Source organism: Pelodiscus sinensis, chromosome 15, assembly GCF_049634645.1.
Source record: "Pelodiscus sinensis isolate JC-2024 chromosome 15, ASM4963464v1, whole genome shotgun sequence".
NCBI lineage: Eukaryota > Metazoa > Chordata > Testudines > Trionychidae > Pelodiscus > Pelodiscus sinensis.
In genome coordinates this window covers 24,923,140-24,950,830 of record NC_134725.1, presented here as the reverse complement: position 1 = coordinate 24,950,830, position 27,691 = coordinate 24,923,140, and the positions used below count along the sequence as shown (strand labels likewise).

The window sequence follows — 27,691 nt, the reverse complement described above, 5'->3', positions numbered from 1 at the left end:
ACACATACCCTGTCGCACCAAAGCCTCAGAACACAGGCCAACTGACTCAGGCTCATGGGGCTGAGGCACTGGATCTAAAAATTGCACTGTAGACATGTGGACTCAGGCTGGAGCCTAGGCTCTAAGGGTATGTCTACACTACCCTGCTAGTTCGAACTAGCGGGGTAATGTATGCATACCGCACTTGCTAATGAAGCCCGGGATTTGAATTTCCCGGGCTTCATTAGCATAAGCGGGGAGCCGCCATTTTTAAATCCCCGCTGCTTTGAACCCCGTGCAGCGCGGCTACACGGGGCTCGAACTAGGTAGTTCGGACTAGGTTCCTATTCCGAACTACCGTTACTCCTCGTGAAACGAGGTGTACCGGTAGTTCGGAATAGGCACCCTAGTCCGAACTACCTAGTTCGAGCCCCGTGTAGCCGCGCTGCACGGGGTTCGAAGCAGCGGGGATTTAAAAATGGCGGCTCCCCGCTTATGCTAATGAAGCCCGGGAAATTCAAATCCCGGGCTTCATTAGCAAGTGCGGTATGCCTACATTACCCTCCTAGTTCAAACTAGGAGGGTAGTGTAGACATACCCAGAGACCCTCCTTCCCTTGTGAGGTCTCAAAGTCTGGTTCTAGACCAAGCCAAAATATCTCCACTGCAATTTAGCCTCACTGTCTGAACTCTGCAAGCCCAAATCAGCTGACCCAGACTGGCAATAGCTCTGCTGTGAATCTTTCTGGGTCTGACCACAGGAGAGCATTAGGGCTTATCTACACTACCACTTAAGTCAGTGTAACTTACATCTCTCATAAATGTGAATAAAACATGCCCCCCCTCAAGTGATGTCAGGTAAACTGACTTCAAGTGGTGTCTACACCATGCTACATCAGTGGGAGACAGACCTCTTGCTGAGATATAGTAATTACATCCAGGGGCAAATATTCTTCCCGTGACATAGGGCGTCTTCACCAGCTGCACTACGTTGATGATGCTGCAGCAATGCAGCCATGCCAGTGCAGCATGGTAGTGAGGAAGGGGCCATATTAGTGAGGAAAGAGGCCACAAAAGGGGAGTATGAAAATTAAGAAAGGCCCCATCCTGCTTTAACATGCACCTTTTCCTAACTCAGCAGTGAGTAAGCTGCGCAAGCATAGAACTCCCTTGCATGTGACTAAAGCTCCCTTGCATGTGACTAAACCAGTGGTCCCCAACCTTTTTAGGTTGTCGGGCGCCAGGGGGCGTGGCCGTTTGCCCGCCGGGCGCCAGGGGGCGGGGACTGGGGGCGCCCCCCCATCCACGCGCCCGGGGGCGGGGCCCCACCTACCGCGCGCCCGGGGGCGGGGTCCCCCCATAGCTGCGTGCCCAGGGGCAGGGCCCCCTCTAAGGGCCGCGCGCCCGGGGCCGGCGCTCCCCGCCACCCCCACCCTCCCGCCGAGTCCTGCGCGCCCAAGGCCGGCGCTCCTTCCCCCCCCCCCCGCCGAGTGCTGCGCGCCCGAGGCCGGCGCTCCCACCCCTCCTGCCGAGTGCCGCGCGCCCGGCGCTCCCCCCGCAAGCGTCCATGCGCCATGTGCCCGGGGCCAGGCCAGCCCCGAGCACCTGGCGGGCGCATTGAAATGCCCCCGCGGGCACCATGGCGCCCGCGGGCACCGTGTTGGGGACCACTGGACTAAACTAAATCCTCTGTCAAAGGAGGCAAATCAAAAGTGCAATTGAAGTGGGATATTGTAATTGCATCACAGCAGTCTTTTGAAAAACCACCAACCCTTTTTCGAAAGAACCGCGTCTAGACTGCGGTTTCACTTTCAACATACCCTTTTTTGAAAAACTGTTGTGACGCGATTATGCAAATGAAGCATGGGATATTTAAATCCCTGCTTCATTTGCACTTTTGATTTGCCTAATTTACATCCCTCTTTCGACAGAGGGATGTACTTATACCGTCATACATAGTTCCTCTGAATTTGCATTGGATTCCCTGACTTATGGGCTGTGTCTAGACTGGCAAGTTTTTCCGCAAAAGCAGATGATTTTGCGGAAAAACTTCCCAGCTGTCTACACTGGCCGCTTGAATTTCCGCAAGAACACTGACTTCCTACTGTCTGAAATCAGTTCTTCTTGCAGAAATACTATGCTGCTCCCATAAAGCTTTTGCACAAAAGGGCCAGTGTAGACAGCTTAGATTTGTTTTGCGCAAAAAAGTCCCGATCGCGAAAATGGTGATCAGGGCTTTTTTGTGCAAAAGCGCATCTAGATTGGCTTGGACGCTTTTCCATAAAAAGTGCATTTGCGGAAAAGCGTCCTGCCAATCTAGATGCTCTTTTCCACAAATGCTTTTAACGGAAAACTTTTCCGTTAAAAGCATTTGTGGAAAATCATGCCAGTCTAGACGTAGCCACGGTGTATTTCAGCATGCCCTCTGTGCTGGAATCTTTGTCATTGTTCAGTCTGATGGCAGCTGAACGCTTTCAGATTGCAAGTGCTCCTGTCAAAGGTAATGCCTTCACAATCACATTCTGTTTATTAGAGGGAGCAAGGAGAACAGTGAGAGATCTTTATTGTTAAAAAAAATCTATAATTTGACAAATCTTTTTAAATTCTGACTATGCCATTTGCTGTATTACATGGAAACTAGAAAACAGATTTGTACTTCATGGCATAACAACTAAAAAAAGGTTTCAGATGCCTGTAAACAGACCAACAGTGAATACCATAATGACAATGGGCCTAATTGCAAGGTATCCTTTCAAGATGATTCGCGGTGGTTTAATCATTGTATTCTAATTAAAACTAGTGAAAATCAAGCTGCTACAGATCCATGCTTCAAACTGAGACCATACTCAGACTAGAGAATTTTCACCTTGAAATCTTTTGATATTAGATGGGATAAAGTGAGGAAGAAATAGATTTCACGGGACTATCCTGCAGAGATGGCATAAGGAAGATGGTCCAGATGACCTAGAATATTGTTTCCCTGTATGTCTTCATGGTTCTATGATGAAAATTGTCATGAACAAACAATTAGCACTCCACTGCTTTCCCATTACCCAGTAGCTCTCCTAACTGATTTAGTGATTCTTTAACCTAATTCTCCAATGGTTACCCCAAGACTGCTTACCCGTCCCAGAAGCACCAAAAGGGTCCTATGCAAAATAATCTAAGTACTATACTTTAATGCAAACAAATCTTCCTACATACTTTTTGTTGCCTGAACTGACTGAGAAATGTGGTACCACTCAGGAGTGCTTGTTGTGCAAGGTATAATCTGCCTGTGGAAACAAGATGATTAGATAATTACACATATTGTCTTCTACAACATAAAAGCAAGTTGACCTATTGAAACACTGCAGACTTGGAGCCTAGTATGCAGTAAGCAAAAGGGTTTAGTGCTTTACAAACATTACTAATGTAAGTCTCAGATCACTCCTGTGAAGCAGGAAATTTCATTCTCTCCCTAGGGAAACTGAGGCATGGTGCAGTCAAGGACCCAGTTTTCAGACTCGATGAGCATTTGCTGCAACCAGTTGACTTCATATATGGTTTTTTTTTTTTTTTTAATTTCTGGTGTGCTTAGAAGCCCTAGTATTTCCTCATGGAGCTTACAGGCTAAATAGATGAAGGTAGGAGGGAAAACAGAGGTGGAGTAATTTGCCCAATGTCATGCAGTAGATCAGTGACAAAGTCAGAACTGGCAGCCATTTCTCTTGATACTGAGACTATCTATCTATAAAGCCAAGGTGCCTTCTGGAACTCACATATTAAATTAATTTTTGAACCTCATGCTCCAGTTAAGTTGTTCAGTGAATTGGCTGAGCTTAAAGGAGAAGCAAGAAAGTTTGACTCTGAAACCCATCTTTTGACCCCTTGTTTACATTACTTGAACTGGTCAAATTATCGTGAATATTTTTGGATGTGAATTTAACTCTCTTTTATTTTGGGGTCAGAAATGGTCCCAAAAACATCCACTAATGTCAAGAGACTCCGGCTCTGGTCCAGATGGTTTGTCAACCTATCCACATTTCTGTGCATGTGTTTGCAGCAATGCACTGACTAGTTTGCTCAAACAATTTCCAGCTATTGGGTTTTTCTAATACCATTCAGCTGGACTATTTGTGGTAGGTGATTTTTGTTCCCTGATGGGATGACTGAACAACAGCTAGCAAACAACAAAATGTTCTTGTTCACTCATGACTCCCATTCTGAGAAACAGCCAAATCCTGAAGAGTGGTGAATGCCATGTATAAAAGCAGGTGACAGCATCGCTGACTTGAATGCCAGTTCTGATTGTGAATGAAGGTTTGCAGATATTGTTTATTTCACAGATTTTAATCAGCTATTAGCTTTACAGATTGGTGATTACAAATTGTAGCAAATTGGGAACATTTCAAGTTTATCTTCCCCCAGGGTTAATGTGAGCTGTTAATAAGACGTTAGATTTTGTGAAAGCTGCTAGTGGTGAATGTCTGAAATAAACTGCAAAAAGAGAAATTTCAGTTAAAAGGGCCATTCATCAAAGTAACAATGTGACTCGCCATGGAAAAGTGTCTGCATTTATGGACCATACCTCCTCCTGCTATTTATATAATCTTGGTTTATGGCTCTCAATTTAGTCCTTAATTTAGCAGACAAGATGTCTGAAGTTGTGGAGGTCAGACTCCTTAAAAGGATTGTCTCCTCATACATAACCAATAAATTTGATTTGTGAGTTACAGATCCCATTCTGGAAAGCAATACTGTTTGCTTCCTGTGAAGAGTGAAGTTTCTTCCTAGAGGCTGCTAGTTCTATCAACAGTGTGTAATATGGGCAGTATTCTCAGAGCAATAGGAAAGAGGAAAAAAATAAATAAGGCAAAGAAGAAAGCTTTAGTGAGTAAGATTATTCCAGAGCAACTGCAAATACAATAAAATGATGAGGTCCAGCTCTGTTCCTTGGCAAACATCCCATTGAATTTAATAGCAACAAGATGGAATACTTATTTCATATTCTGTCTTTGATTGAAATGATATCCCGCAGGAACGAGCACCTATACTTTTTGCTCATCTTGCCAACAATGGAGCTAGAACAGATTATACCGCTATTGAATCTTCCTACCACATTCCTCTTGACTAGAATTTGGAACCAGGATTTCTGCTGGCAATGTCTGGGTACCTTGGTGCATTGAGTTTGTTAGAGCTACACCATTTAAAACAAGCTGAAGAGCTGACATTTCCTATGCAAGAATCTGATGCTGTGCAAAGTTGACCTCTAAAGAGGAATCAAAGAAAAAATGCAGACTTGAGTGGGATGACTCAGTGAGTAAGATTTTTTTCCTTGGGTCTGTGTCCAGACTGGCAAGTTTTTCCGCAAAAGCAGATGATTTTGCAGAAAAACTTCCCAGCTGTCTACACTGGCCGCTTGAATTTCCGTAAGAACACTGACTTCCTACTGTCTGAAATCAGTGCTTCTTGCGGAAATTCTATGCTGCTCCCATTTGGGCAAAAGTCCTTTTGTGCAAAGCTTTTGCGCAAAAGGGCCAGTGTAGACAGCTCAGATTTGTTTTGCACAAAAAAGCACCGATCGCAAAAATGGCGATCAGGGCTTTTTTGCGCAAAAGCGCATCTAGATTGCACAGATGCCTTTCCGCAAAAAGTGCTTTTGCGGAAAAGCGTCCGCGCCAATCTAGGCGCTCTTTTCCACAAATGCTTTTAAAGGAAAACTTTTCCGTCAAAAGCATTTGTGGAAAATCATGCCAGTCTAGATGTAGCCAAGGATTATAGGAATGGTTTTTAAGGGTGCATCTACACTGCACCGTAACTCAAAATAAGACACACAATTTGAGCTATTTTTATCTTATTTTGAAATAGCTTATTTCATCATTTGGTGCTGTCTCCACACCAAATTTCAAAATAACCAGTTTTTCCAAAACGTCCCTTACTCCTTCTGGAATGAGGCTTATAGGGACATCAGAATAGCGAGCCTGAAATAACAGCCTTCCTGTGAAGACATGGGATAGCTGTTTCGAGAAACACCAGTATCCAGTATTGTGGTGTAAATGTACCCTCAGAGGAGTAGTCAAAGGAGACAAGATTTTGGGGTTTTTAGATGAAGATTTAAAGAGATGGAGAGTCATTTAGACAGAAAGTCTGAGTGAGGGATTGATAGAAAGATATACTCACAATAGCAGTCACAAATGTGTGAAGGGAGAGACCAGAATGGTAGTAGCAAGTCCATAACAGTTTAAAAGGATGGGGTTGGGGTTTTTTTCAGTGTGTGTGGGCCCTGATTTGCAGAATTCATACAGAACCAGAATCAAGGACCAGTGATTAGATTTTGCACACCTACTAGCATCTTCTCTAAAGAAACTCCATTGATTTGAAGGAGCCAGTTGTATCACAATGTCCATATGCTGTGCAGATTCATTTGTGTATGATCTTTAAAGAAGATGAAGCCATTCTTTTGGTTTGCATAGGAATTAAATCAACCCACAGCAAAGCATCTATTGCTGAACAGTGCTTAGTACAGTTTGTGCTTTCTTGCAGTCTGTTCAGACAGATTGTTATCATTTTGATATGGTGAGAAACAATTCCTAGCAGCAGGACAGGCTGATAGATACACTATGCATAAACAATAATATTCCAAAGGCTGAATATAAAAATGTAATCAGAACAAAAATAGCTCTGCAGGTTCCAGAAGTCACTTGTTAATGAAGGGGAAAGTGGCACATATTCTTAAAAGAAAATTGAAAAGCAAGTAAAAAGGACAAGAGCAAATTGCCCTTTCGTGCCAGTTTTGTCTTGCTCCCAATCAATTCAGTGCAGGGCTGGTCAACACACATGTGGATGCTAGAAACAAAGACAGTTTAACACAGCTAGACTGCAGTAGTGATTCAACTTTTATCAGCTTGTATGAGCAATAAACCCTTACATGGCTTCTAAAATTCGATGGGACAGCGCATCCCAGCTGAGAATGTGACCATGCAGAGAGGTCTAAGGGCGAGTAAGTTCTTCCCTTATGCTGCCACCCACATGTCTACTATAAGCATAGGGAGCAAGAAGAGGTTATGGGTTAGATTTACCAAGTAATGATACTTAGCATGGCTACACCTAATGTTTCTGCTTCTAGAAAATCATTGGGGTTCATATGCTTGGGCTTCCTTTACAATGAGTGCGGAGAGATAGATTCCTCAAAATGGGGTTCACAAAAGCCAGCAGGCTAGGTGGCTGTGGAGCTAAGGTAGACAATGCTGAGATGTCAAAGAAAAGAGTGTCTTAAGCTCTACCCCTCTTTTTAAATCTAGGCTACTGAGAGGCACTGCTCTCTGCTTGGAATTTTCAGCTCCAAACCCTTGTCTGGGATTAGTTGTCTATAGCACGTCTTGCAAGAATGGGGACTGTCCCCCATACCTTGTAGCCCAGTAGTTGGGGCACTCACTGAAATGTGGCGATGACAGGTTCAAGTCCTCCTCTGCCTGAGGAGAAGGGATTTGAATAGGTATTTGCCAGTGTTCAGGTGAGTGCCCTAATTGCTTCACTGAGATATTCTGATGCTCATAGCTTGCCTGTAGGGTTAGGCAGAAGAACACCTGCCTTCCTGGTGCATTCATAACACTAGGGTAAAGCATCTGAGCACCTGCCGAAGGGCTGGAGTGCTCATGTGCAGAGGCAGAAACATGGGCATCTGAGGAACTTTGCAGAAAGTTAGGTGCTGCATGAACCTAGGCTCTGACTGCGTCTCGCATCAGCTAAGTGGAGATTTTGTGAATACCACTGGTGCTGACCTGATTCCCTAAGACCAAGGTTCAGGGCCATCCTTAGGCATAGGCAGAATAGGCAGTTGCCTAGGGCACCAGTATTTCTGGGGCACCACTCTGCCGGGACTAACGGAAGCAGTGGAACATGTGGAAGCAGGGGCTAAACTACTGCTTGCTGTCAGCCAGCTAAAAGGAGAGCTGCCCTGGGCGTGGGTATGCTCACTCCAAGGCTGTGTCTAGACTGCATCCCTTTTCCGTAAAAGAGATGCAAATTAGACACATCGCAATTGCAAATGAAGCGGGTATTTGAATCCCCCCTGCTTCATTAGCATAAAAATGGCTGCCGCTTTTTTCCAGCTTGGAGCTTTGCCGGAAAAAAGTGCCAGTCTAGATGCGGATCTTTCGGAAAATAAAGCCTTTTCTGAAAGATCCTTTATTCCTCTTAAAATAAGGAATAAGGGATCTTTTGGAAAAGGCTTTATTTTCCGAAAGATCCGCATCTAGACTGGCGCTTTTCTCCGGCAAAGGTCCAAGCCGGAAAAAAGCAGCAGCCATTTTTATGCAAATGAAGCGGGGGATTTAAATCCCTGCTTCATTTCCAATTGCGATGTGTCTAATTTGCATCCCTTTTATGAAAAAGGGATGCAGTATAGACACAGCCCAATTGTTTAGCTCTGCAAGATAATTAACTGTTAACTGTTGATATGTAAATACAGCTCATGCCAGGACGGGGAAGGAATCCGAGGTGTGGCTATGTAAACCCAATGCAGCCAGGGCTCATGGAGGATCAGTATTGGAATGGAATGTGGTTTATTTTAACTAATTTGGGGCTGTTGTGGGTGTCACAAACCATGCTACCCTTAAATGTGGGAACTGTAAAACATGACACCAGTGCTTGCAGCAGAGACACCATCATTGTAAGAGGTCTCCAAGGAACAAGCCTCCCCCCTGCCAGAGTTGAATGAACTGAGTTGGGGTGGAAAGAGCTTGAGGGCTGAGTCAGCCTGCTTCATGTCTGCTGGGTGGGAGCTGAAAGACTGGCGTAACCTGCCCCTTTCCCGCTTTGTTTTAAGGACAGACCTAAAGCAGACTCCATGAGGAGTCTTTTTGTTAGTCCAGTGGAAGCTGGAATCTTTTGCCAGCGTAGGGGTTGGCTAAAGAGTTGAAATCAGTAAGAGCTGAAATCACTGGTTTGGCTGGAAGCCAGACCCATTGCAGCCAGTGGAGTGGCTGGTGGGAGCGGCCAGCGGACTACTGGGCAACGTCTACACTGGTAGCTTCTTGCACAAGAACAGCTATTCTTCTGCAAAAACTTGCCAGCTGTCTACACTGCACGAGCGTTCTTCCAGAAGTAAATTTACAGTACTGCGTTGGAAAACAGGGCTTCTTCCGGAAGAGTTATTCCTCTCCCCAGGAGGAATAAGCACTCTTGTGCAAGAGCTCTTCCAGAAGAGGCCAGTGTAGACAAGCAACGTGAATTTCTTGCGCAAGAAGCCCCTATGCTTAAAATGGCCATAGAAAATACAATACTAGGACTGGAAGGGACCTCGAGAGGTCATCAAGTCCAGTCCCCTGCCCCCGTGGCAGGACCAAATACTGTCTAGACCATCCCTGACAGACATTTATCTAGCCTACCCTTATCTAGCCATTTTAGCCATAGGGCTTTCCTGCGCAAGCAATCCCTGCTGAGCATCCACACTGCCCTCTTGCGCAAGAGCTCCTGTGCAAGAGAGCTTACACCTGTTAAAAAAGAGCCTAGCTCTTGCACAAGAAGCTCTCTCTTACCACACCCTACTGCAAATTTCCTTGTGCAAGAGCAGGCAGGCAGTGTGGACGCTTTCCAGAAGAACAGCCGTTCTTGCGCAATAACCCACCAGTGTCGACATAGCCCTAGATATTGAACCCGGCCCAGGTTGCTGCCAGACCTACCTGGCAGAAAGGTTACACATGTAACAGCAGGAATGGGTCCTAGAGAGGGCTGAGTGTGCTGCCTGCAGCACAGTCTGAGGGAGGGGATTGGCTGCTGGGGTCTCTGGGAAGGGAAGGAGAGGAGGAGGGGGTGGAAAAGCAAGTCAGCCATAGGGGCACCAGTTTAATAATCCCGCAAAGGCATCATAAATCCTAAGGACGGCTCTGCCAAGGTTCCTTCTAAGATGTGGCACAGCCTGTTTAATCAGTCCTACTCACTCAGAGGCTCAGGACTCCTAGCACGGAGCTGCCTGGCTAGGCAGAGCTGATTAAGCAGCTGCAAGGCTGTGCTGCCATGCAGCTTGACTATAGCCAACCTCCCCCATCATGTCCTGTATTCCCCCTCCAGCCTTGAACAAGACTCTGTATTTGAACTAGCCAAAGGGAGTAGTGATCTGCTATGCACATGGGAAAATAGTCGGTATAACCCTTCCCAAGCTGTGCCGCTAAACCTTGTTCCTTACCTGGACTGTTCTTGGTGGGAAGTATAACATTCTGTATTACATCATCCCAGGATCATGTTGACTCACTCTTAGGCTATGTCTAAATTACGAGCTTTGCCAGAAGAGGCAATGCAAATGAAGCACGGACTAGCATTTTCTCTTGCTTCATTTGCATAATCTCTTCCGATTTGTTTTTGTGCAAGAGATTTTTGCACATAAACAAGCAGCGTGAACGTTTCCTTTTTGCGCAAAAACCCCGGGGAGGCATAAGGTTCTTGTACAAAAAGGAGTTTTTGTGCAAAAAGGAAACATCTACACTGCTTGTTTTTGCACAAAAAAACCCCTTGCACAAAAACGGATTGCAAGAGATTATGGAAATGAAATGCAAGAAAATGCTAATTTGTGCTTCATTTGCATTGCCTCTTCTGGCAAAGCTCATAATATAGACATAGTCTTAAGGTTGTTCAACCTGAACATTAAAACACCAGTTATGGTGCCAAAAGCAACTGGTATCTGGCTGTGTTGTATGGTACGAATGATTAGGGCTAGTCTCCTAAGCCATTCTCGTAGCCAGAAAAACAGGAATAAAAAATAAGAACATATCTGCAGTGCTGTGGAATTAACTCATATTTGTTGCATATTCTGATTTTTTTGACCTTGTTGCTTACGGCAGCTTTTTGCTTTTAATTTCCTATATATATATGGGGGAGGGGGTCAAAGATGAAATGAATAAAGTTTGGAGAAGTGAGAGCAGAGGAAAGAAAATAAAAAAGGACAAGAAAAAAACTACTGTCAAGCTCCTTGATTGGTGAGTGATGCTAATAATTCCTTGAACTAATCATTCACATAGTGAAATTCATCAGTGCCATAAGCTGGCAAAAGATCAGTGCACTGCTTAAAAAAAATAGGTCTTAAATAGCATGTAAGTGGCACACAGACCTTGTACTGATCTGAAACAGCACCCAGTTTAAATGGATGTGCACTTAAAAAGATGTACTTATACAAAGTGCATCTCTAGTTAGTGTTCATCTCCTATCATATGTTTTCCTACTGCCCATGGTCAGAGCTCAGTCTTTAAAAGGTCACAAATTTGTTAAATCAAAACCCTTTAGAAACAAATAAAAGGCCTTTAGAAGTAGACTGATTACTAACAGAGATTTATAAGATCTCCTGATTGAATTAAGCACTTAACTCCTGTTGACTGTCAGTGGGAGTTAGGCACCTAATCTGCTTTTGGTATATCACACAACATGACTATTTATATCATTTGGCACCTACATCCCATAATTCTAGTCTAAAGTGACTAAGCCTGAGTGAAAATAACATCTAACCCACGTTTCAATTTTATGTCTTTCCATTTTACTAAAGCATTGTTTGGATAGTGTGTTTAAAATATTTTTGCAATGGGAAAAGTGTATTGACATATGGCTGGAGTCATTTTGCTCAAACTTAAACATTAAACTCCCCTTTCAGAAGAAGCCAGTCAAGGACAAGTTGATTCCCAAAAGCAAATTTCATAAAATTGGGTGTGTATGACAGCAGAAGGGGAAGAGTGATGGGTTCATAATGGAACATGATTACCTATATCGAATTAGATGAGAGCTCTAAAATGTCATGATATCTAAATGCCTAGATACCACTTTATACATGAGGGCTGTGTCTAGACTGGCAAGTTTTTCCACAAAAGCAGCTTCTTTTGTGGAAAAACTTCCCAGCTGTCTACACTGGCCTCTTGAATTTCCGCAAGAACACTGACGATCTCATGTAAGAAATCAGTGTTTCTTGCGGAAATACTATGCTGCTCCCATTCGGGCAAAAGTCCTTTTGCGCAAAAGCTTTTGCGCAAAAGGGTCAGTGTAGACAGCCCAGATTTGTTTTGCGCAAAAAAGCCCCAATCGCGAAAATGGCGATTGGGGCTTTTTTGCGCAAAAGTGCGTCTAGATTGGCATGGATGCTTTTCCGCAAAAAGTGCTTTTGCGGAAAAGCGTCTGTGCCAATCTAGACGCTCTTTTCCGCAAATGCTTTTAACGGAAAACTTTTCCGTTAAAAGCATTTGTGGAAAATCATGCCAGTCTAGACGTAGCCATTTGCTATAGTCCTTCTTCTGTAATGAGTCCTATGCAAGAAGATCCTCATTGAAGTCAGTGGGGCTCAGTCTGGGGTGTGGGGGAATGTGTGTTTTTTGTTTGCTTTTGCAGAAGAGCCCATTGCAGAATCTATGTCCTTGGAAATGTTTCAGTGAAAAATATTTCCTGTGTTGCTGTTGAAGTGAAGGACTTTAGCCTTGGAAAAAATACCCTTGCAACATGAAATAATTCTGCTACATTGATCAAGTTGCTCTCAAGACCATATTGTTTGAAATGTATATTGTAAGTGAATAATAGACCTCAGGGTTTATTGTATTTCTTCAGTTCCTGGATGACAAGCCCTTTGCAGAATCAAATTGAATTGTTCTGAAATATTTGTGGCCAAGGACACCAAGATTCTCAGTAGTACATAAATTTTAAGAAATCCAGGCTTTCTTTTCTGACCCATATTTTCCAGCAGCCTTTGACCCCACACAGTGTTGCTACATATTCTTTTAATAAAAGACAAAATATTTTGCTTACTTGTGTCAGAGAAAACTGACTTGGCTCTCACTATTTAAAAAGCTTTTTCCATTGAGTTATGCTACAGTGGAGCTTCATTTTTTCTCCTATTGTTTTCAGTAATCATCACAGAGCTTTGCCCTAGCAAAAGGTATACAGCTGTAAGCTCTTCTCTACTGCACCTAAACTTGGTCCCACCAAAGAGGAAGTTGATATTGTTTCAGGCACCATCTTTTGCATGGATTTCCTACTAGCAATCTGCTCGCTCCATCCCTCATTATATCCCCATGCTGACCTAGTGATCCCCAACTTCCCCACACCCCAGGGCTACGTCTAGACTGCATCCCTTTTCCGTAAAAAGTGCAGAATAAGGGATCTTTTGGAAAAGGCTTTATTTTACAAAAGATCCACGTCTAGACTGGCGCTTTTTTCCGGCAAAGCTTCGTACCGAAAAAAAGCGGCAGCCATTTTTATGCTAATGAAGCAGGGGAGATTTAAATCCCCGCTTCATTAGCAATTGCGATACGTCTAATTTATATCCCTTTTACGAAAAAAGGATGCAGTCTAGATGTAGCCCAGTTGGGTAAAGAGTTTGACTTTAAGCATGTGCTTAAATCCCATTGACCTCAATAAGAGGTATGTGTGTGCTTAGTTTTAGACATATGTAAGTGCAGCGCCTACTAGGAATTGGATTACTCACCTGTTTGGAGACTTGGGGTCATGTACATTTTGTAGGATCTAGGCAGTGCAGGGAAGGAGTCATCTCTTTTTCTTTACTTCCATTTTCCCCACCCTTGTTCCACTTGTATTGCTTCCCTTACTAATGGAAGGCAGCATTTGGTCCTTGATACCTTTCAGGATTTTACATACTTCCACTTTGTATAATAGAACTGTATAGGGGCCAGTTGGCTAATTGGTTTTGTGCCCATGGAGGAATTTCCCTCAATAACTTCCATGATAGTTCTGAGCAAGTAAGTCCTTGCTGTATACTTGCTGGTTGGCCCAGACATGTTGCCACTAATCTTTTGCTAGAAAAAAGTGGATTGTGATTGAGTTTCTCTGCACAATATTCATAGGCCACCTGGCTTCACTCCAGCTCAGGCTAACTTTCAGAATGTAGAAATAAAGTTAACTGTAAAGTTGTATGTTGTTTTAACTGAATGCAAATAGATTGAGTTGTTCTCATTGTTTTCATACTTAGACTAGGTACTTCGTGCTCAGTATTCTGAGACCTGCTGCTCCAATAAGGATGGTTTTTAATATGCATACATGATTTTTTTTTTAGTGTAATTCATTGCTGAGAGTCAATATCCTTCAAGGGAGCAGAGAAAACAGTGCACTGAAAAAGAAACTTTTGGAGAGTAGATAACTGTGTAAGATAATTAGCAAGGTTTTATGGCACTATAGTACTGCTAATAAATAATAATAATATGGTTCCCATAAGCCCCCATTCCATAGTAGCTGAATGCTTCACAATCATTAATAAACTGATCCTCACAAAATCTGCAAGGTTGAGAAATGCTGTTGTCTCCATTTTACAGCTGAGGAACTGAAATGCAAAGGCCTGAAAAGTATTTTAGACATTTCATTTCCATAGAAGTTAGTAGTTAAATGCTTTTGAGGACCCAGGACAGACAGACTAAGCAACTTGCCCAAGGTTACACAGGAAGTCTCTGGTGATACTTGGAACTGAACCCACATTTGCTGGCTAACCTTGACTACTGGACCATCAATCCTCTCTATTTGGCTGTGTCTACACTGGGCCACTTATTCCGGAAAATCAGCTGCTTTTCCGGAATAAGCTGCGAGCTGTCTACACTGGCCCTTGAATTTCCAGAAAAGCAACGATGCTCTACTGTACAAAATCAGCCTGTGACGGCTTGTGTGGGTGCGAACGCCCCCTCCCGGCAGGGCAAGGGGGTTCAGCGGACCCGCCGTCTAGCCGTTCGAGTGCGATCACCCGGCCGCGAGTCCGGACCGGGGATCAGCGAACTCGTGGTTCCGCTTCCTCTGGGGCAATCCCGGGGTACCAGTCTGCCCGGGTGTCTAGGCGAGGAGGCGGTGCCGCCCCCGGCGGCCTGTCTGTCGGTCAGGTCCCCGTCGGGGCAGTCGAAATGAAAGGGTCTTCGCCCCTTTTTCTAGTCACCCCCTGCGGGGTTGCGTGGGTTGGGGTGTCGTGGTAGGGAGGGGGAACGTGGGGGACCCGGGCCCGCCCTCTCCACCGGGTCCCAGCCCGGGGCCCTAAGTGGGGGGAGAACGAAGTAGACGTTCTTCCCACGACAGGTGGGGTTTATCCCCGTAACGCACCTGTCCACGGGCGCCAGAAGGCCCCCGCCCCGGGCTGCTTCCACTCCCCGCTACCCTCCGCCCTGTCGGCGGGGGTCCCGCAGTCACTTACCCTGCCCGAGGCGTCGGTCTCGTCCCGTGGCCGTCGTGGGGATTCGGGGTCGTTCCCTCGTCTCCTCCAATGCGGGGGGGGGGGGTCCCCTTGGCAGCTGGGGCGACGGTGGTGGCGGCAGCTCCCCTGAGTGCCGCCTAGTCCTGCTCCACTGGGCCGCTTTTCAAACGGCCCGGGTGATGACGTCGGGGACGCCCGTTCCGCCCCCCCGGGCGTCCTGGCGTCCGCTGACATCACGGCCGGGGCGTCCTGGCCTGACGTTGGCTCCGCGCGGCTCTGGCCGAGCGGTGCACCGTTCGGGCTCCTCGCCCCTCGGCTGGGGCCGTCCCCGGCCTCTCCTTCCCCGCCGGGGAGTTAGCCGCCCCTCCCCCGGCGGGGCTTCCCCCCTGGCCCGCTTTCCCCTGCTCGCGGGGCTGCCTGCTGGCCCGTCCGACGGCCTCCAGGGGGCGCCGGCGGCCCCCGTTCTAGTGCGGACCTGCGGTGGTCCGTCACACAGCCGCTATTCCAGAAAAACTATTCTGCTGCCGCTCAAGCATAAGTCCTTATTCCGGAACACTGTTCCAGAAAAGGGCCAGTGTAGACAGCCCAGTAGTCTTTTCCAGAAAAAAGCCCCGATTGCGAAAATGGCAATCTGGGCTCTTTTCCGGAAAAGCGCGTCTACATTGGCCACAGATGCTTTTCCGGAAAAAGGGCTTTTCCAGAAAAGCAGCCTGCCAATGTAGACGCGCTTTTCCGGAAAAACTGAAAACGGAATAGTATTCCGTTTTAAGCATTTCCGGAAATTCATGCCTGTGTAGACACAGCCTTTATGTATAGGTGGATGAAGACTTTACATGACTTGTCCCCTTTAATTCAGCAGGCTTCAGTTGCCTATAGTCTGTAAGGCACTTTTGGATCCTTGGAGAGGAAAGCACTCTCTAAATTGAAGATATTACTCTATTATTCAAGTGCAACAAATGCTCTTTCATCAAATACTTATGAAAACAATATTGATGAAATTTTATGTGCTGTGAACATAAATATGTCCTATTTTTTTCAGTGATCAAATGCGAATGTGGCTAATCATTTATACTATATCAGTATATTTAAGCAACAGTCCCTTGGCAAATTTTTTTTATTATTTTTGCATCACTTGTGTATCAAGAAATAATTGATACAAAATTTCCCCTCCAATGTGTTAGGAACACATTGTTTGCCTAGCAATTCTGTTAAATGTTTTTTCCTTACTTTGTCTTTCAGGTTGACAGCTAAGGCAGTTGCTGTGTTGTTACCTATCTTGGGAAGTTCATGGATCTTTGGAGTTTTAGCTGTTAATGATCATGCACTAGTATTTCAGTACATGTTTGCAATATTCAATTCTATGCAAGTAAGTACATAGTGCTGGCTCTGAAGGCTCAAACATGAGCTGTAGATCACTGCAAACTTGCAACTTACAGATCTGCAGCAATGTTTCCAGTTGTGCACATTTTTCTGATCTTCCATTTCCCTTTATTTCATAAGACCATATAATCAGTGCTAGTACTCCAGTCTTTGCATGCTGAACATACTGAGCAATTAAGTGAAACATCAAGGACTAGATATTACAGTGGAAGCACTGCTAAAAATTTTCAGTTTGTAAAGTAAAATTAAGAGTCTGTGATCCACAAGGAGCCAGATAAGACAGTACTAGGTGGCTGGGTAGATCTTAGTAAATTAAGCAATAGGATACATGGGTTGCATTTGACAAAGGTTAATAGGAAAGAGGCTCAGTGATGCGTGTACTGCAGTTGTGACAGGAGGGCAAAGTAAAAGGGCCCTGAAAGCAAAGCATCCTTAGTTAGGAAAGGATTTAAAACCCTGCTTAACTATAAGCAGGTGCTTGATTACATCCATACAGTTAAGGGTATGTTTAAGTTTCCTTTCCTGAATTACAGAGTTAAAAACTGCATGTGTGATTTTTGTGGTCATCTCACAAAGGAGTTCGACAGATAATTTGGAGGCAGACACTTTCTGTCAAAATTGTGTTAAAAACACACATTTCTTAAAAATAAAATAAAGGTTTTAGATGGAAAAATGTTGACTAGTAGCCTAATGCTTTAACTGGTGTTGTAAATGAATAAGTTAGGGAAGAATTTGACTCAATTATGCTTTAAATCTCTGACTGTACGACACGTAGTACAATATTTCACATAATTGTAATATTATCCTTCTCTGTATTTTATTTTAGGGATTTTTCATCTTCCTGTTTCACTGTCTTCTGAATTCAGAGGTATGATACCCCCACAATAAACAACCAATGATGCTAAAATACTGATAGGATGATACAAAGATTGAAAATAAGCTTTGATATGTTTAGGAAGCCCTTGTTTCATGCTGTTGCCTTAAGTACTGCTGCCCTTTATTCCTCAGTCACAGTTGCTTAGCAATGTGTATTTTTTGTACGTTGTCACTGTCATTACATTTTATGAGATTTTCAGGAAGACAGTTAAAAAAAACTCTCCAGTACTACAGATGTAAACCAAACAGAGAATTAACCCATTAAGGGCACTTCCCTTGTCACTGATATTTGTAAGTTTGTGGAAAAAACACGAAACTCTCTGTGATTTTATGACTCAGAGGACTCCTGCCCACACCTGACCCCACTTTGTAGAAATGTATGTTATTTAGCACATTTAACCTGAAGAGCAGTTTCCTGATAGCTGATCACAGGTCAGAATTCAAGTGGAAAAGTATTGCTTCATCAGGGATTGCCACTAACACTCTATGGACAACATGTCTGAAGATGCAGAGGGGGAAATAAATATTAATCTCAGCAAAACAAACTTTTAGAACTCACTCGTCCCTTTCTTAATGAGAAACCAGAGTAGAACGTGTCCCAAGAACATTTCTTGGCAGGATACTCAGATTTTTACAGTGGATTAAAGGGGGGGGGGGGGTGTTTTTTCATTTAAGGGCTGTGTCACTGGATGGATTTTTTTTAGAGACAAAGCTTTAGCCAGATAAATGGGCTTTGTACAGGGAATCTCTACAAGGACCAGATCAGCCAGAATGCTTCCCTCTTCCTGGACACTGACCACTAAAAGCCCAGTAATATGACATTGTTACTGTAAATCAATGGCAATGATGGGAGCTGCTGCCAATACCATGTGGTGGTTTTGACCAATGGCTCAGCATCAGGACTGCCAACAGCAGGAGGAAAAGGGGCAACCAGCTATTCAAAAGTTCCTGAGGCTCCCCGCCACTGCTGCTGTTACCAAAGGATGAGTGGCAGCTGCAGACTTGGCCCTTTAAATTGCTGCAGGAGTTCCACATTGTAGGAGAGTCGGGGCCAGTGCAGTGCACACCAAGCCGCTCTGAGATCTGGCTGCCCCAGTCCCACCCCTTCCTGGAGTGTGCAGGACCCCCCTCCCACCTTGGTCAGGGTCCTGGCATGACTATTGCCCCTCCGTCCCCCGCCCAGCATATACACATATACATACTACTGACCATTCCTCTTCCCTCCATGATACACATACATATTGGAACTGCTCCAGTTCTGCACTGTTAATGGCCTTCTCTACCAGCAGAAGAGCACGGAGGACATGGTGCTTGCAATAATCAGGTACTTGCAGAGCACCATCATCATGACCATTGTTGAATGTAATCAAACCCTCTGCCCCAGGAAGTTCATACTGTTAGAGTCACGTACTGAATTATGTAGCAGCAGTGGGAACAGAAAGTGGCATAAATGTGTAAAGCTACGAGGGCTGGTAAGAAGTAAGAAGGAAAAATATTTAAATAATCTGTTGTTCCCTGTGATCACAGACTTATCTTTCCATGAACCATCTGACTCCCAAATAAAAGAACCCAGCACCCAGATATTTATATCTGACTTGATACCTTCTTTTTTCTTTACTAAGGAAGGGAATTCATATACTCCTCCGGATGATTTTAGAGGCACTAGGTACTTCAGAGTCTGAATTTCTGGCAAACCACAGGAATGAACAACCGCCTTTTGAGGAATATTTCTCATTAGCTCCACTGTACTGTTTCTATGAGGTGCTCTACTTAAAAGACACCTTCCAAAAACACTTTAAAAATTCTTTCCTTCTCAAAGGAAAGCAAAACCACTAGCAGTATTTTGAAGTAGAAGGGTAAAGTAGAGATACAGGATTTTACAAGCAATGCATAAGATCTGTTTGAGGAAATACTGTAAAATATGGCTGTACGTTTGATTCTCTGAGGATTATGCAATGACAGAGCAAAGTACAATTTTTTACCCACAATTATTTTTTGTTTTGTTTTGTTTTTCAAAGTAAAAAGGAGGACAACAACAAAAGTGGGAGGAGAATATAAACAACAATTATAGCATATAAGAGAAATATAAAAAGGCACATATAAAACACCAGAGGAACTACAAATACACAGAGCACCTTATGCCAGTTTTAATTGTACATGTCAGGAAAATAAGAATGGTTTTTTTTTTTTAATCCTCAACAGTTGGCTCCCTTCTGCTTTCAGAAGGGCAAAACTGCCACTGACTTCAAAAGGTACCAGATCAACACAGTGATAATTAATTCTCTCATGATTTACTAAGTCTCACAGATTGACAGGCCACTGCTATAGTTAATTTTCCTGGTTTTTCTCCACTAGGGTTTAACAATAAGTATTTTGTAAATCATGCTAGATTCTAATTTGCAGGCACCAACATGGCTTAGAGACATGAGCACTGGGCTAGGAATCAGGAGACCTACGTGCTAGTCTTGACTCTGCCACTCCCTGTCTGGGTGCCCATGGGCAAGTCACTTCCGTATTCTGTGCCTCCTTTTCCCCAGTTCTAAAATGGAGATACTGGTATTGCCCCTCTATGAGGATTTAAGAATCACGTGTAATTGTTTTGTCCCCACCTTCTAAACTAAGAAGCATAATAAACTGACATACAGCAATCATCACATTTCTGGGTTGTGCAGTTTTATTTGATCCATCCAGAAATAAGCTGATTTATACTGAAAAGCATTATGTAGTTCATATATATATGTCTGTAGCTAAGGTTCTGAGTATTCTGTTGCCTGCCACCTGTAAATGTGATCAGACAATCAAGTGCCAAATTAAAGGCAAGGACTTCAGGGAGGCTTGTTTGAGAATGTGAGCTTGTATTGTCACAAGGGGGTGCATTTACACAACTCAGTTATTTTGAAATAACTATGTGAGCATCTACAAAGCAATTCCATTATTTCGAAATAAATTTGAAATAATGGATGGGTTATTCCAGCTTTTGTATACCTCATTCCATGAGGAATAATGCCTATTCTGAAATAACTATTTCAGAATAGAAGTAGTGTGGATGATCCTCTGTAGCTATTTTGAAATAGCTCCTTTCCCCAGGGACATTCAGAGTAATTGCCTCCTGGGGCTCTAAATTAAGGTCACATATCCACATTAGGGAAGCTTGCCTTGAACTAATTTTGAGGGTTTTCTATAGTGTAGATGTGCTATTTTGAAATAAGCTATTTTGGAGTATTTCTTCTGCAACAATTTATTTCGAAATAAGTGTGCAGTGTAGACATAACCTATGAGACCATACTTCTTCAGGGATTCAGTGGTGTGGTAGGTATTTGCAAGGCACAATGGGGAAGTTTTTCATTGGCTTCAGTGGTATCAAGATTTCACCCTTTATGTGCAACGTGAACATTGTTTAAAATGTGAAATTCACCTCCTTCTGGTCTGGCCAGCAGCACTTTTAAGTCCTACTCCAGCTCTCCAGATGGAATTTGAGTCATGCTGCTGTTTTTCTCTGAAAAAGTGACTACAGAAAAAGACTACCTTTACTCAGCAGATCCCTCTGCATTTTTTTTGACAAAAATGAGAATTTCTTCACATTTTTATTCCCATGAAGCCAGCACAACACTGCGGGGAGAAGGTTGCAGTCCAATCTGGCTCAAAACGATCAACAGAATTATGTACTAAGCTCCCAGTGCTGGGCCAAAATCTCTGTGCACAGACACCTGTGCAGGCATATAGAAGTTGATGGAGTTACTTGACTATTTGAATTTGCAGGGCTAGCAGTTTAGAAATGACAGTAATGGCTTGGATCATCGCCTGTTAGGGAAAAACTTTCAGGGAGGGGTTCTGGAGGAGAAATTCTGCATGCCAGATCCCCTCATCCCATTAGAGAGAAATGGGTGTGTCTGTGCAGTGTCAGCGCTGCAGGGCCCAGCTATAAATTTGGTGACTCACATAGAAACTAGAAGATCCCTGGCAGACCTTGTGCTTCTGGGGTGCACATGGAGGCTAGAGCAATTGCTGGCTCCTGGTAGAGCAGTTCCTTTGGAATTGCTCAGTATTCGGTGTAGGGTGCAAAGATGTAGTTGATACAATTTGAGTTTATATTTTTACTTATAAAATGTTCAAATCTGATAAATGTGCCTCTTGATAAACAATAAAATGGAACCCTGTGATGTTACTACTACTACACAGTAGAACGACAAATATTTCATAATGTTATTTGTATATGAACTCTCATTAACTTATAAGATAAAGATAATAGTTTGTACTTGAGGAATAAATATAACCAGATTAGGATCATCATCTCCTGACAACCTTCTAATGCCTCTTTCCAAAGGTTAGAGCCGCCTTTAAACACAAAACAAAGGTGTGGTCCCTCACAAGCAGTTCAAGTCGCAACATCAATGTGAAACCCTTCAATTCTGATATTGTAAGTACTCCCATAAGTGCCATTTTTATCCTTTTGTATGGGCTCTAGGGCTGTAGAGCAAAACTGTGAACTAGCTAATATGTTCACTGGCAGTTCTGAAAAAAATCAAGAGTGGTTTGGTTTGGTCAAACTGAAGTAAAAACATTTTAAAATTTTTTTTACTAAAGTGAAAATAATAGAAAAACTTTATTTGGGCTCTAAAACACATTTTGTTTAGCCTGAAATGATTTTATTTTTAACATTTTTTAACACAAGCAAAGAAATTGAAGGGCTGGATTCACAAAACCAGAGACCAAAAGACATAGGATTTAACAAAAGAGCTGAAGAACTGGTCTTCACTGCTGAAGGAGATTGAATCTAAGTTACACAACTTCAGCTATATGAATAATGTAGCTGAAGTCAATGTACATACATCTACTTACCATGGTGTTTTCACTGAAGTGTGTTGACTGAAGACACTCCCCTGTCAACTCGCCTTGACTTTTTTATTCAGGTGGAGCCAAATTCCCTGAGATTTGGGCAGACCTAGGAGCTGTCTGTCTCAAGATTATGGAAGCTCTAAGGCCAGTCAGCCTGGCAGCTTTACCTTGGAACCACAATTCCTGAAGCCTATCCTAGAACTTCCAGACTCCCCTCTTTGTGGTGGAGCATATGGAAGCTCTTAGTGCCCCAGCTAGAGCCTGGATATTGGGTTTCAGTGCCAGCTGATTTCCCAGACCACTTGGCTCCCTGGGCTGCAGGAGTCAGTCAGTCCAGACAGCCAACTGGCATAGGAGTCTGGAAGCTGTGGCATCCACAACCCTCGGGACATTCCACATAACAAGACTATCCTGGAGATGCAAATCCTGGAAACCCAGGAGTGTCTACTAATAGGCAGCCCTTCAGCTGCTCTACCAAGCAGCTGGGCATAGTGGCTGGGAGAGATCTGAGATCTGCCTGACAGGCTGAGTTCTGCAGCTGACCCAGCAAGAGACTTGTCAAAAGTGACAGGTTTGCATGAAACATTTTGCTTTTGATGAATTGGAATTTTCTGATGCAGAACTGTTCCAGCAGACAATTTCCAACCTTCTTTACATTTGAATCTCTCGAATAAACATTTATATAAGCAAATCAACATGTATGTATGCATTCCCCTTACCCCACTCACACACACACACATACATATACACTCAAGGAAGGCTTAAGTTACCTTGAGGCAAAATCAATTTATTTGATAAGAAACTGTATATTAAAAATGACAGCTTTTGAAGTAATTGGCAATGATCACTTAGTAATACCTGACAATACATGTTAAATGTCTCCTTTATGGCTTGTGCTCTCAAGAGTATGAGGGAATGTGGAGTCTAGATTGATGCTTTCAGGTTTTCATGTTCTCCAATCAATACAATTTACCAAAAGGGTAAATCTAGTTTTAATACTACTGTATATTGTTTTTCAGATGACTGGGAATAGGCCAGGTGCCACTCCTACAAAGCTAAACACCTGGGACAAGAGTACCAATTCAGCCAATCAGATTGATTTATCAGCAGTCTGACACTAGAACCAACTTCTCTCTGAAAATCAAGCCATACTCTTCAGGACCTCTAATACGGCACCCAGTGGTATTGTCTCTCTGTTAATGCCAGTAGGAACTGCTCCTCTAATCACTGCATAATAATTTGGAAACTGTCACATTGCTTTGCCAAGTACATACAAGTCTGCCCTTATCTGCCTCCTTTCCAGTGTGTAACACTATCTACCACTTTGCTATTAGAAATAGCTGCTAAATAACTAACACTACTGTACACTGGATGGTTTTGTCAGTAAAAATGACAACACTTGTAATGGGAAGGCTAATGCTATCTAAATCTAAAGGTAATGTATTACAGGAAAAATGCACTTCAATGCGCTGCAGATGAAATGCTTCTTGTTTTGAAATGCTTCCAGTTCTTGTTTAATTGTGCACTCTGTTTACATTTAATGCCTTAAATAATTCAATTATCCCGATGAAGCGTATAACACCACATACTTCCAATAGGCATTTGATTGGAACACTGTAAGAAAGCCAGGTCTTAAGGAACTATGAAAAAATTCCAGCCATTCAGCCCATGCTATTGACTTGGGACCAGTGAAGCAGATATACATTATTCTATACATACATAAACAATGTGAGTCTATACATATCACAAACATACATTCACACACACAAAGAGACTGCTAACTTTAAATATTCCTTTTTCCATGTCTGTAATATATATATATATATATATATATGCCTCTGACTGCTCTGCTCCAGTCCACAATATCAGTTTCATTTAAATGGTGATTTGTGTATGCTGACAAAATGTAACAGAAGCTAGTTGTCTCAGTGTTTCAGATAGAAGTAACAATGGACCATCACACACATTTCACAAATGGAGTTGACCAATAGTTTCTGGAAATCAACCCCCACACTGTGACTTACCTTCTCCTTTTAGTGGCCAGAAAAAGACACTGAATTCTAACAACATACTGTGAAGGTAGCAAGACTGAAGATGGATCTGTGTATTGGTATCTACAGACATATTTTAAGCAGATCTTCAGACAGTCTTTTGTGTTTTAAATTCTACTCAGCATTCAGCAGTTTTTGCTTCTAATACAAATATAGGAAGCATCTTAATGGGGGAAGGAGGGCAGTGTTCCCTCTAAAATTTTCCAACCATGAGCAGAATTTGTTTTGGCTGGTGCACTAATATTGAAGTCATGAGCAGTGGTTTGGATGTGTGCCACCATGGCACCCAATTTATTAATACACACATTCCCGGCCACCAGAGCAAACATGCCCCCCCACCCCCGACATGTGGCAGGTCCCATTCCTGCCCTCAACTGCCAGAGCAGGCTCCAGCCCCCGTGCCACAAGAGCAGGCCTCCCCCCCCCTTTCCCTGCTACATGGCTGCAGAAGGTCCCAGCCTCCCATCCCAGAGACTCCCTCACCATGCTGTCTCAGCCACTCCTGGCTCTCCAGAAGTGGTGTGTGGGGCGAGAACATTTGTGGAGGGGGAGGACTCTCATTTTTCATTGGAGTGATGACTTCCTGCTTCTTGTAGACTGTATCAGTGGGTAATTCACTTATGAAGGTAGTCTGGGCACATTAGAGGCAGATTCTCAGCTATGCTATTGCTGTGCCCACCCACGTAGGAGCTGGGAAGAGAAGAAAAGGTGGCTTTTGCCAGTGATGTGTCCCTGTTATCCTGAGGCTGATCAGGGACTCATTTAGCCTCAAAAACATTCACCTTGTTCTGTCTTCTAAGCAACAGTGATTTCAAAGGGAACATTCCAGCAGCTCAGGCTTCACAGGTCAAAAATAAAATTCCTGTCACCTCTCCTTTCTCCTTTTCATATCTCTAATGCCTCTCCTCCCAGATGCTGCCCCTATCTCACCCAAGGATTCCCTTTTAGTAGACAAACTCTCTGGAGATTTGTACTTGCTTTCACAAAACTTTGTGCTACTAGCTGTAGGGGGCTGAAGATTTGACACAGCATTTTCAAAGTATCTTTCCACACTTAATGATTGTACTGTCCACTGTTAAGGCCAAGTAGTGATCCACAGAAATCAATGACCACCTCCTACTGAAGTAGTGGAAATTTTACCATTGCTTTCTGGGGACTGGGATTTGTTCCCTAACTAAAAGTGAATGAGATTCTGCAGTTATTGCATTAATTTAAGTTTATTGCAGATTTAACCATGCAAAACAGAGTAGAATTTAGCCCACTTTGTTTGTCATAAACACTAGTAAATACAATTATTTGTTAATTCTAATCCTTTGAGCAGAATAATTCTGCTTTGTTGACATCTAAGACCTGGTCTATACTTGGGAGTAATTTTTAAATAACTCCCCTTATTTCTAAATAACAAGCAATCAACCCCATTATTTCAAAATGAGGGGCTGGTTATTTTGAAATAATAACTCCTGCTCTCCATGAGGAATAATGCTTATTTCGAAACAGTTATTTTGAAATAGTGATAGTATGGATGCTCCATTCCTGCTATTTCAAAATAACTATTCCCCAGAGTCATTCAAAGTAATCACTCCCCAGAGCTTCCTGGGGCTGTTAGCAAGGTAGCACATCCACACAGAAGGAGCCTGCCTTAGACTAATTTTGAGGTTTCCCTGTAGTGTGGACACACAATATTGAAATCGTTATTTTGGGAGTTATTATTTATAAGTTATTTCAAAATAATTTCCTAATGTGCCCTAACTGTAAAAGAAGGGAAAGAAGAAAGCTAAATATTGAAGAGGCTGTATCTGCCTATTGGCTTTTTGTTTAGGTTTGTGCATTATTTTTGGCCCTTTGAGCATTGGAATAATTGTTACAACTATGAAAATACAACTTGTGAAAAGAGAAGTCCTGCTTCAAAAGATACAATCAGAAGAGTGATTGGAATATATGGAAGCAGGTTGTTGTAACAGAATAATACTGTGATAACAGAGGTCAAAGTGTCTGTGTGCTGATAAAATATTTAAACATATTTTTGATACTGGAGCACATTTACCAAAAAGCTGTGACCATGGATATAGAATATAACCCTATTAAGCAACTTCTCCTTTAATCATTATATTGTAGAAAAAGTGATGTTGTGAATGAGTCATAGGAAATACAGGGGTTTTTAATCTGTATTTTTAATTATTTATAATTTCCACTGTGTTCTTTTCTCACTTTAAATTGTACTTCTATGCTAAATGTATAGCAGTCACCCAAGTTAGTGTCTGTAGCAATGATTATCATAGATCCATTTCAAAAGATCACTTTACATACAGTATAACACTATCTACTTCAAAGGGTTAAGTCTATTTTTTTATCCAGGTAAACATAGTCTCCAAAATATATCAATAGACTCAATGAATCATTAACATGATTTTTTTAACACAATGAAATACGACATAGATCGATTATATAAGGAGTGAACATTTATTATACCATATGTATTGAGATCTAGATACTACAAAAATGTTTGCAGTAAATAACCTGTGTCCGTGCTTTAACTGTGTATTTTGAACATTAAGTAATATATCTTGGTTATGTCATGTGAGTTTAGGTGTTAGAACACTGTATTACTATTAATGTTTTAGTTTGGGAATGGAGTTTCTTTTGTTTGCTTCTTTAGTTTCTGATACATTGGGGAAAAAAAACCACCAGCATATTGTAAGCTTTGTTCTTCCCCACCTAAGTCTATTCATCTTGTTTTATTCTATGTATTTTTCACAGTTTTACTGAATGCAGAAAATGTACTGAAATAGGAATGCTTGAAATGAATCTTCCAAAACCCCTCTTTTTATCCTCTGTCTTTTAAAGCATGAAAATCATGCAGTTTATTTATGGGCATGTATATGGCAGCTTTTGCAGTATTTCTTCTGGATAGCATCATTTTCTCAATGGTATGAAATCTTAATTCATTGAGTTGTGAGTTTTAAAATAGATCATGTACCAAGAATAACTTTACAAGTAAGTAATAATTAAATGTGTTTTCTAAAATAAAATAATACATCTTAATTTTCTAATGAGATTTTCTGTTTGTTCCATTTATTTATGGGGTTAAAGAACAGTGGAAATAAGTAGTTTCATAGGGAAGTACCAAAACTGTTCTTAAGCATATCAGTCCTTATTCAGAGAAGTCTCCCTGAAGAATTCACAGCACATAGCCTAGTGGGACCAAGATATTATGTTTGCAAGAGATTTATTTTAAACTTTATATCCACAGAATATACTGGGGAATATTGTTCCTTAATCTTAAGAAAGGAGCCTATTTGCTGAGGCTGCCACTGAAGGATTATTCCTTTAACATGGTCATTGTAACAGCTGAGTCAGAGCTGATTTCTATTTGGCCATTGGCCTCCACATTGTAGGTTATGTTTGGATGACTGGATACCATCAATATCATGGATAGT

General features: G+C 42.6%; 1 protein-coding gene across 4 annotated transcripts in view; it reads left to right on the top strand.

Moving 5' to 3' along the window:
- Positions 1-27,304, top strand: part of ADGRD1 (adhesion G protein-coupled receptor D1) — a 327,867-nt gene extending 300,563 nt beyond the window's left edge. For 3 of the 4 annotated variants that reach the window (XM_006120531.4, XM_075898421.1, XM_075898422.1), the window contains 4 exons: positions 16,351-16,477; positions 17,318-17,359; positions 21,692-21,784; positions 23,223-27,304. In XM_006120531.4, the coding sequence (XP_006120593.2) occupies positions 16,351-16,477; positions 17,318-17,359; positions 21,692-21,784; positions 23,223-23,318 (358 nt within the window). In that variant the 3' untranslated portion in view covers positions 23,319-27,304. The remainder of the gene's footprint in view (positions 1-16,350; positions 16,478-17,317; positions 17,360-21,691; positions 21,785-23,222) is intronic. The other variant, XM_006120532.4, reaches the window with a different exon arrangement.
- Positions 27,305-27,691: the final 387 nt, after the last annotated feature.